This window comes from Arvicanthis niloticus, chromosome 4 (genome assembly GCF_011762505.2).
Source record: "Arvicanthis niloticus isolate mArvNil1 chromosome 4, mArvNil1.pat.X, whole genome shotgun sequence".
Classification (NCBI taxonomy): Eukaryota; Metazoa; Chordata; class Mammalia; order Rodentia; family Muridae; genus Arvicanthis; species Arvicanthis niloticus.
Window position 1 is genome coordinate 72,585,176 of NC_047661.1, and position 9,776 is coordinate 72,594,951.

The 9,776-nt window shown below is 44.2% G+C and overlaps 1 protein-coding gene across 3 annotated transcripts; it reads left to right on the forward strand.

Annotated features, from left to right (window-relative positions):
- Positions 1-1,519: 1,519 nt before the first annotated feature.
- Positions 1,520-9,443, forward strand: LOC143442043 (uncharacterized). Of its 3 annotated transcripts, XM_076932840.1 has the most exons (3): positions 1,520-5,015; positions 5,103-5,206; positions 8,555-9,443. In XM_076932840.1, exon 1 carries the CDS (start codon positions 2,337-2,339, stop codon positions 3,903-3,905), a length of 1,569 nt encoding a protein of 522 aa, XP_076788955.1. In that variant the 5' UTR covers positions 1,520-2,336; the 3' UTR covers positions 3,906-5,015; positions 5,103-5,206; positions 8,555-9,443. The 3 variants fall into 3 exon arrangements, with proteins under 3 accessions (XP_076788955.1, XP_076788953.1, XP_076788954.1); XM_076932838.1 differs by having other exon boundaries at positions 1,520-5,206; XM_076932839.1 differs by having other exon boundaries at positions 5,103-9,443.
- The last annotated feature ends 333 nt before the right edge of the window (positions 9,444-9,776 follow it).

A 9,776-nucleotide genomic window follows, 5' to 3' on the forward strand; every position in this document is an offset into this window, starting at 1 on the left:
GGTGTGTGTTTTCCTGCCTCAAGACTCTGATTAAAGGTATGTGTTTTTCTACTCAAAGAGTCTGTATTTGAACTGGATCTATCTACTTCAACTTAATAAAAATAATTTTAAAAGGCATGCTCTCCAGTCTTGTATATTACTTAAGTCCACAGGTAGTCCAGACAGGAAGAATAGCCATCACCAGTGTACTTTGCTTACTGGAGTCAATCTTCCATAAATGAAGGGATCATGTCAATCTCTGAACAGCTATTATTTACCCATCTGCTGGTCTTACATGGATTCCTGACATAAACATGATCAGGGAAGCTATATTTTCCTTAACTTGTCAGAAGTCTGAGGGTTCACAAAATGTAAGGCATGTGGAAGAACTCCTATATGGTGGGCAGGAAGCAGAGCCCCAACCCTCTGAAGATAGCTTTCTTCTTTCTAGTGTGTTACACAGATCTCACCTACAGACCTTGTGATGACCCCTTCCAATTTGGTTTATGGTCTTGTACTTCCCCTCAGGAAATTCTCCTTAGACTTTTCATAGTCACTTAAGGAATATCCTAAATGGTTCTCAATTCAATCACTTTAATTGGAAGGATTCAGCTTATCAATATCTCACAATCTGCATCCTCCACTGGTGAGTTCTGTCCTCTTGGAACTTGGACTTGGAACTGCCATACTTTTTCTGCCTTTCCTAAAAGGGAGAGATTTTGTTGTTTTCTAAGGGCTGCAGCATATATTCAAGAGATATCAAACATTAGGGTCTATTAATACTGCCCTTATGTAAAATGAGGTGAAAACTCTGCCTACACCTCTCACGTCTCCAGTTCTTCAAGTCTTAGACAAACAATTTAAAGGACACAGAAATAACTGCAGTGATTCAATCAGCTCAGCTGCCGGGAGCCAAACCCAGGAAATTACCTGCTGTTTTAGAAAGTCTAGTCAGTACAAGGTTAAGAAAGGACATTCATAGGTCTCAGGTTTCAGGTCCCAGGAACCTAAAGAACTTCTGGCATTTTTTTGGAGAAGATTATGACAGTGGGATGGTCTAGGGTGATAAGATTATGACAGTGGGAAGGTCTTAGACAGTAAGGATTCCATAGTAAGATAGCCCTAAACAATGACCCTTGCCCTAACTTCCCGGTTTGCTTTGTCTTTATAACCTGCCCCCAAAATTAAAGTTTCAGAGATTGATCAGAACCCAGACTTGCTCTCATTCTTTGTGTCTCTTGTCCTTTGTGTTGGTATCAGCCTCCGAACCCAATGACATCACTTCTAGGCCACTCCCACTTCTAGGCGACCCCCACATCGTTGCTGAGGGAACAGCCCCACGCTCCCAGAATCCACCTGGCTCCCTCACCTTTACCTGGGAGATACTACATCACTGCCCATATAAAACAGGCAGTACACCGGACTCGCGCCCTCTTTAACCTCTTATCTCTCCCACCTATCTCTCCCCACCTTTGCCCTTTCCCTGAATAAACCTTCCCCCCTTGGAACCACGTGGTCTGGAGTAGTCTATTCTGTACTGGCAGCCGGGTTTTCCTCTCATCTTCCTTTCATTGGTGCATCGGCCAAGTTCGAATACTTCGGGACCGCTCCCCCTAACTGCGGACGCTGCTCGGCCCGCAGCCGCAGCCACCGCGCCGCCGCTTCAGCCGCCAACTCCCGCGGCACCGGAACGAGCCTGACAGGGCTGCTGCCGGCGCAGCCCAAGCCACTGCCCACTGCGTGCAACCGCCCTGCACTCGCCACTGCTCTGAGCTGCCACCGACATCCCCACCGCTGCTGCTAAGCTCCATCCCTGCTATCACGGACAGCATAAATTTCCGCCGCTGCTACAGATTAGCTAAGCCTGTGGCCCACCACGTGGCACTCCGCCAGGTGGCTTAGGCCCACAGACAGACCTCGTGGTACCACTCTCCTGATACCAGACTGCATATTTCTTCAAACACACACCGGCTTATTGGTAAGGAAATTCTAATTGGCTGGGAGGGACCCTAGCCGTCCAAATAAGGTCTGTCCAGCCTTTCTTGGTCGGAGAGGTGTTGCCATTTGTCTGCCTAGTCCCTAAGACTAGCCTCCTAGCCGAACCACTATTTAGGACATTGGCCACTGGGTGACTTCCCTCCCCTGGAAAGCAATTTACACCCTCCCTTCCAATTAGCTCTAGCAGCTGTGGAAAGCCTGGTACCAGGGTAAATTGCTTCCCGCAGAACTCCGGGAGTTTGTGCTAGCCCCCTGGGTAACCTCGTGATGACCTGGTTACCTAGGCTGTTGGCTGATTTCTTACCGCCTTTCTATCGGGACGCCGATACGTTAGCTCGGTAAACCCTCCCTGTCACCCAATGGGTACTACATTGTCTTCGGCCGCACCCTCAGACTCCCCACTGGGTTGTCTCCTTAAAAACCTCAGATCTCTAAAATTAACGCCTGCATTGAGGCCTTCCAAATTGATACATCTCTGCAATGAAGTTTGGATCCGGTATCCTCTAGATAATGGTTTAAAATGGCCACCTAATGGCACCCTAGATCCAATTATTTTAAAGGGTCTTCACACATACATACAGCAGTCTGGTAAATGGAAAGAAGTCCCCTATATCCAATCATTCATCTACCTCCGCTCTAATCCCTCCATGTGTTCTGCCTGTTCCACTCCCCAGGTCCTTTTAGCAATGGAACCTCCCCAACCCCCATTAGATAACGCAACACTCTTAGATCCAGCTGACGAACCACCCCCCTTCCGTCGCAGACCTGTTTCCATGCCGCCAAAAACCCATGATACCTCAGAGCCTACTAACTCAACCTCCTCAGACCCCTCCCTTCCCTCTGCACCAGCTGCAGGCCATGGTAATCGCCCTGTGTTGGCTCCAACCTTTACTCCTCCTATCATACTTTCTAGGGCCACAGCCAAACCTCCAATTTCTTCTCCTCCAGGGACACCTAAACCAGCATCTGTCCTTCCCCTGAGGGAAGTGGCAGGAGTAGACGGCCTTGTCAGAGTACATGTTCCTTTCTCACTAAGTGAACTCTCTCAAATAGAGAACAGATTGGGTTCCTATACCTCTAACTCCTCTGCCTTTATTAAAGAGTTCCAGTACATCACTCAGTCTTATAGCTTGACTTTTCATGATGTTCATATGATTCTCACTAACAATTTACTTCCTGATGAACGCAGGCGAGTTTGGGAAGAGGCAAAAACGCATGCAGATCAGATTCATCAGACAGACGGAACATATCCAATCAGATCTGAGGCGGTTCCTGACCAGGATTACAATTCCGCAGGTGGTATCTTAGCTAGAGATAGATTTATAACATGTCTTTTGGCAGGCCTAAGAAAGGCAGCCTTAAAGCCAGTAAACTTTGAAAAACTCCAAGAGGTTGTCCAGGACAAACAGGAAAACCCGTCCCAGTTTCTGGAGTGCCTTACAAAGGCTTTATTACAGTATACCAATCTGGACCCTGAAAATCCGGAAGGTAAGCAACTTCTGATGACCTACTTTTTTTCCCAGAGCTACCCCGACATAAAAGCTAAACTTAGGCGATTGGAGAGGGGGCCCCTAACTCCACAGGCAGAAGTCTTGGTGTTGGCCTTTAAGGTGTACCATGAGAGGGATGAGAAAGCCCGAAAACAAAAATACCATATGCTGGCAAAGGCTATCCGACCAGCCTCAGCCACTACCCCAGACTCCTGGTCCCTGAAGACTCAGGGACCACCTGGCCCCTGCCATAAATGTGGTCAACAAGGTCATTGGGCGAGGGCTTGCCCCAACCCTAGCAAACCAAGGGGACCGTGCCCCAGGTGCCATCAGAAGGGACATTGGGCTGTTGATTGCCCTCATGTTGCTCAGAACAGGGGGACATCACTCCCAGAAAACCCTTCAGCTGACCTTCTAGGATTGGCTATGGAGGACTGACTGGGCCCGAGCTCTCTCGACCCGACCACGCCTATCACTAGCAGGGAGCCTCGGGTAGATATTATGGTATGTGGAAAACCCATCTCTTTTCTCTTGGATACTGGGGCCACTTACTCGGTCCTGACGGAGTTTTGGGGACCCACCTCACCTTCGCGTTTTCCTATTGTCGGGGTAGGAGGACAACCTTACCTTCCTCACCAGACTCCCCCACTTAATTGCATTTTTAGGGGTGTACCTCTCACCCATTCCTTTTTGGTAGTGCCTACATGTCCTGTCCCCTTATTGGGAAGAGATATTTTAGCTAAGTTGGGAGCCTCTATTTCCTTTGCTCCCCCAATTCACCTAAACCCAAGCTCGCCAGCAGTTCCTCTGCTCCTTCTTCTAGCCAGTCAACCTACTAACACTAACATGTTATTTCCCTTAAAGCTTCTCAGGTGGACCCCCGAGTTTGGGACGTCCAGAACCCCTCTGTTGCTAAACACCATTCTCCTGTTGTCATCCAGTTACTGGACTCTACTAGGAAGAATGCTGTTTTTAAGGAACTTCCTGTTACAGGATTACCAGCCGCTGTCCACAGAGGAACCTGATACACGTATCTACCGAGTGGACCCCGATGGTGAAGGCCAGCTACTCCCCACAATAGACTACGCCCCTACACAGCAGGAAGTAGTTTAAGAGACACTCCGCCCCAACTCCCCATTTCACCATCGACTTCCCCTCCACTTTTCTTCTCTTCTTTATAATAAGAAAAAGGGAGGTATGTTGGTATCAGCCTCCGAACCCAGTGACATCACTTCTAGGCGACTCCCACTTCTAGGCGACCCCCACATCATTGCCGAGGGAACAGCCCCACGCTCCCAGAATCCACCTGGCTCCCTCACCTTTACCTGGGAGATACTACGTCACTGCCCATATAAAACAGGCAGTACACCGGACTCGCACCCTCTTTAACCTCTTATCTCTCCCACCTATCTCTCCCCACCTTTGCCCTTTCCCTGAATAAACCTTCCCCCCTTGGAACCACGTGGTCTGGAGTAGTCTATTCTGTATGGCGGCCGGGTTTTCCTCTCATCTTCCTTTCACTTTCATTCGTTCGCCCCCTTCCCTAAGGTCTCGTCGAATCCCCGCGGGCTGGGGCACTTGGCGCCCGATGTGTGGTCTTGTGGGTCGGGGTCCAATCGAACATTGCTTCCACAGGGACGTCCCGAAAGCATAGGATCAACGCTTCTCCAGAGAGAAGAGAGAAGATCCGCATTGTGATCACCACAGAGTCACCCGCCTGTGAGATTGATCCAGTGAAGGTAAGAAAAAGCAACGCAATTATGGGACAAGGATTGAGCAAACATGATTTGTTCTTAAAGGGTCTCAAGGAGTCCCTCAAGGCACGAGGAGTAAGGGTTAAGAAAAAAGGATCTTAGAAAAGACAAATAGAATAGAGTTAGTTTAGAATAGTTAGTTAAGTTAGTTAGAATAGAGTTAGAATAGAGAGTTAGAATATAGATTTTTTTTTCCCTTTTCCCAAATAGAAAAGACAAATAGAATAGAGTTAGTTAGAATAGTGAGTTAGGTTAGTTAGAATAGAGCTAGAATAGAGAGTTAGAATAGAAGATAGAAATAGAGATAGAATAGAATTTTTTCCCTTTTCCCAAATAGAAAAGATTTCATTGGTGATATTTGTCGATGTTTCCCCAAGAGGAGACTATTGATGGAAAAAAAATGCTACACCTCCTAAGGAGATAAAAACATTAAACCTTGGAGATGAGGGAGAGAAAGGGCTAATGCAGTTGTCCACTCTCCGGCCGTGTTAACAAAAGAAAAGAAAAAGGCGATTTTAGAGCCCTCCTGAGAGCAGGAGAAAATCAGGAGACTGTCCTGCTTTTTCTCTGGCTCCTCTGGGAGAGACCCTCAGTACTGCTCTCTATGTCTATTTTTTGTCCTTGGTGCACCAATCTGTCCATGTCTGTCAGTTTATGTCTGTGTTTTTGTTTCGTTACTTGAATGTTGTTCCATGTTTCATGTTTAAAAGAAAATGGTTAAAACTTTATCTGCTGGTTGTTCAGCCCTTGATTTAGTTTTTAAGTAGCTTCAGAGAGAGAGAGAGAGAGAGAGAGAGAGAGAGAGAAAGAGAGAGAGAGAGAGAAGAAAAAGTAAAAATAAAAAGCAGTTTCAATTGGCCTTTGGAGATATAAAAGCTGCTCTTAAAGGGGCCAGCAAGTTTTTTTATGGCTTCTATGGTAAGGAGCTAATAGATGTTTCTCCTAGAAAAATCTGTGACTATGATTACTGGGTTCAGCAGGTGACAAGGTGCTTCTCTTGAAATTACAGCTAGAAAAAGCAAGAAAAATTTGTTTAGTCTAAATATATGTAAATATATGTACACTTCATTTTTGCTTCGGACTGCTTTTAAAAGTATAAAATGTTCTGCATGTCTTGGATATAGATTATTTGCCTATAAGTTATTGGGTATGATTAAAAATTTTTTTGCAACTTTGGTAACAGAAAGTTGGCTTAAAACTGGTAACTCAGGATTGGAGTCATTCAGAAACCAGATGTATAAAGATAGGATTTAAAACAGTGTCTCTTTAAGAGGTATTAAAAGCTGCACTATCATGCATTCATACATAAGAACTGACAGCCAAACTTAGTAACATGAAAGTAATGTACTTAGTATTGATTTTAGAGAAAATAAATTGTTTATATTGTTAAAAATCGGTTTTGTTTCCCAAAATTATGGTTACACTCTTATATTGCAAAAGAAACTAAAAAATATAGTTAAACTGAGATCCCAGTGGGAGTTTTATCTAGAACACACACGGCTCTGATAAACCATTTTAGGAATTTGTAGATAGGCTGCTAAAAGGGCTGGTAGAAATTTTAGAGACCCCAGGCAGGAGTTGTTTTTTACACATTTGGCTTATGAGAATGCTAACTTTAGTCCAAGCTATGCTTTCACAGCACTGAGGTGATAAGGATTGTTCTAGGTATGAGGACATGGGTCATTTTCGGAAAGACTGTCCAAAAAATAGAGGCATAGACAGACAGCAGAAGTGCTGTCTGGAAGCAGGAGTGCCCCTGGAATTTGTCCTCAGTACAGGAAGGATAATCGTTGGGCCAGGCCTCAAGAAATAGGCCCGGATTAAGAACTCTCACACTTGAGTTAAGAGTTTGAATCTTTCAGTATATTGTTCATTGCATGGTATTTTATTAGTTGATCTCTCTGAAGGAGTTTTAATGCAAGCCTTTGTGCTCATACAACGAGCTTTAAATTTTTGGGGAGTGCTTGTTGCTCCAGAAAATATTCGAAGGCAGAAAATATTTACAGACAGCCCACCTAATGGGAAGACTATATATATAATTGGATCACATGTTCATTTTCTTAAGTTTCCCCCTGCTTCAGCACAAATAATTGAATTATGTGCTGTAGCCACTGTTTGAAATGTTGAAAAATCAAGCTTTCAATTTGTATACTCATAGCCAGTATATTATAGCTCATGGTTTATAATTGCTTAAAATTGTTCATTTTTAAGATATTGCTAATTCTCAAATTTTATAAATACAGCTTAATTTAAGAAACATGTACTTTTTCTTATCTTTATAAGACATTTAAGAGCTCATGTTGGATTGCCTAGACCCCACGGCAATGCCACAGCAGATTTGTATACCAGGCAGATTATAAGCCTCACAGTAACAATTGGCCAAACAATCTTATTCTTTATATCATCAAAATAGTAATACCTTGAGACAATAATTTGATATTTCTAGAGAGTGTGCAAGTCAAATTGCAAAAACTTGTTCTCTGTGTCCTTAATTTTTTGATAATGGTGTTAATCCTGGAGGACTTATACATAATCAATTATAGCAAGTGGATGTTACCCATTTCTGATTTTGGAAAATTAAAACAGGTACATGTAAATTGACACCTTTTCAGGCTTTCTAGTTGCAACTGCTTTAAGAGGAGAAGCAACTAAAAATGTAATTAGTTACTGCCTACATTATCTTTCTATGCTTGGTGTTCCATATCAGATTAAGAGAGAATATGGAACTGGTTATTGCAGTTGGACATTTGAGATGTTTTGTTGACAATTTAATATTACCCATATTACTGGGATTTTTTAAATTCTTCAAGGACAAGATATTGTGAAACAGGTATTGTAGAACTTTAAAATAATATCTTTATAACTCTCTGAGTGTGGAAGGAGCAGCTACTGTTGCTTCTGCCCTGGTTTTGCAAGAAACTAAAAAAAAACTGGCTTTTAAAAAAACCAAAGATTGGGAGTTATACCCCCAGAAGGGGTCTCCTAGAAATATTCTCCATCATGCCTTGTTGTTCTCAATTTTCTAAATCTGGACGCTCATGGCAAATCTGCTGCCGATCACCTCTGACACCTTAAGACTAATAAAAATTATGCCACAGTTATATGGAAGGACCTTTTTACCTTTAAATGGAACAGCCTAGATTCAGTTCCCACATGGGGCCGAGGATCGATATGTCTGTTTGATATCAAAAAAGTCGAAGCTAGATGGCTGCCAGAAAGATTGGCAAAACAGATACCTCCACAAAGCCAGACCCAACTGTAGATAAAATGGATAACAATTGAAATCCAGGGAAGAGAAATCTCCCTGAGAATTCCCTTCTTTTTCCTTTCCAGATAAAAATGAGCCACCCATGGTATCCTCTGTTGGAAGTTCTGATCCTGATGCAGGCCTCGGGACTTGTACTACTCAGAACCCTGACTGGCCATTGACAAGGACATCGAACAGCTGGAGATTGGCATCAGAGAAAAATCTCTCATCTGCTTTTCCTTCAGCAAGAGGGGCTCTGTGCCACCCCCCAAGGAGGAATGCTGTTTTTATACTGACTAAACTGGGGTAGTTAGAGATAGTGTGGTCAAGATCAGAAAGAGATTAGAATGTCAGAAGAAACAGTGAGAACAAGAAAAACTAGTTTTCTGCCTCTCCTTGGCTTACTACCCTTCTCCCTTCCATCCTGGGCCCTGTGATCAGTCCCTTTCGCCTTTCGGCTTTCCACCCGTGGGCCTTTAACAGACTCACTGGCTTTATAAAACAACAAATTGACTCCTTGGCATCTAAACCCCTACAAGTGCATTATCATAGACTTGATTCGGCTGATAGAGGCTTGGCTGAGCCTTGCGTTGACACATCTCCTTTAGGAGCTGCATAGAACTCAGATCTGTGCACTTTGGTTCGGCATGGCACGGACACAACGTGGGTACCTGCAAGGGGTGCATGACGAGGTACCGCAGGGGGAGGACCCAAATTGTCCGCTTCTGAGTCCCCTGAAAAGCAAACCTGATTGCATAGAGGTTGGTGTTGATTTCTTGTGTCTCAAAGGAGCCGACTAAGACCCTCAATATCCTACATGGTCCATGAGACAAATAACCCTCTCCTCCCCAAAAAGACACCATTACAAATGATACTGGGAGGATCAGGTCAATGCTTTCCCCCTTTGGTCAATGCCCAATTATCTGCCAATGATATTTCTTAATGTCCGAATTTGCCTGCCAGCCTCGCTTAAAATTGTTAAAAGGGAGCAGATGCCAGGAGCCAAACCCAGGAAATTACCTGCTGTTTTAGAAAGTCTAGTCAGTACAAGGTTAAGAAAGGACATTCATAGGTCTCAGGTCCCAGGAACCCAAAGAACGTCTGGCATTTCCTTGGAGAAGATTATGACAGTGGGATGCTCTAGGGTGATAAGATTATGACAGTGGGAAAGTCTTAGACAGTAAGGATTCCATAGTAAGATAGCCCTAAGCAATGACCCTCGCCCTAACTTCCCGGTTTGCTGTGTCTTTATAACCTGCCCCCAAAATTAAAGTTTCAGAGATTGATCAGAACCCAGACTTGCTCTCA

Excerpts from the sequence above, each read along its gene's own strand:
- LOC143442043 (XM_076932838.1), top strand. The coding sequence starts at position 2,337 with ATGGGTACTACATTGTCTTCGGCCGCACCCTCAGACTCCCCACTGGGT.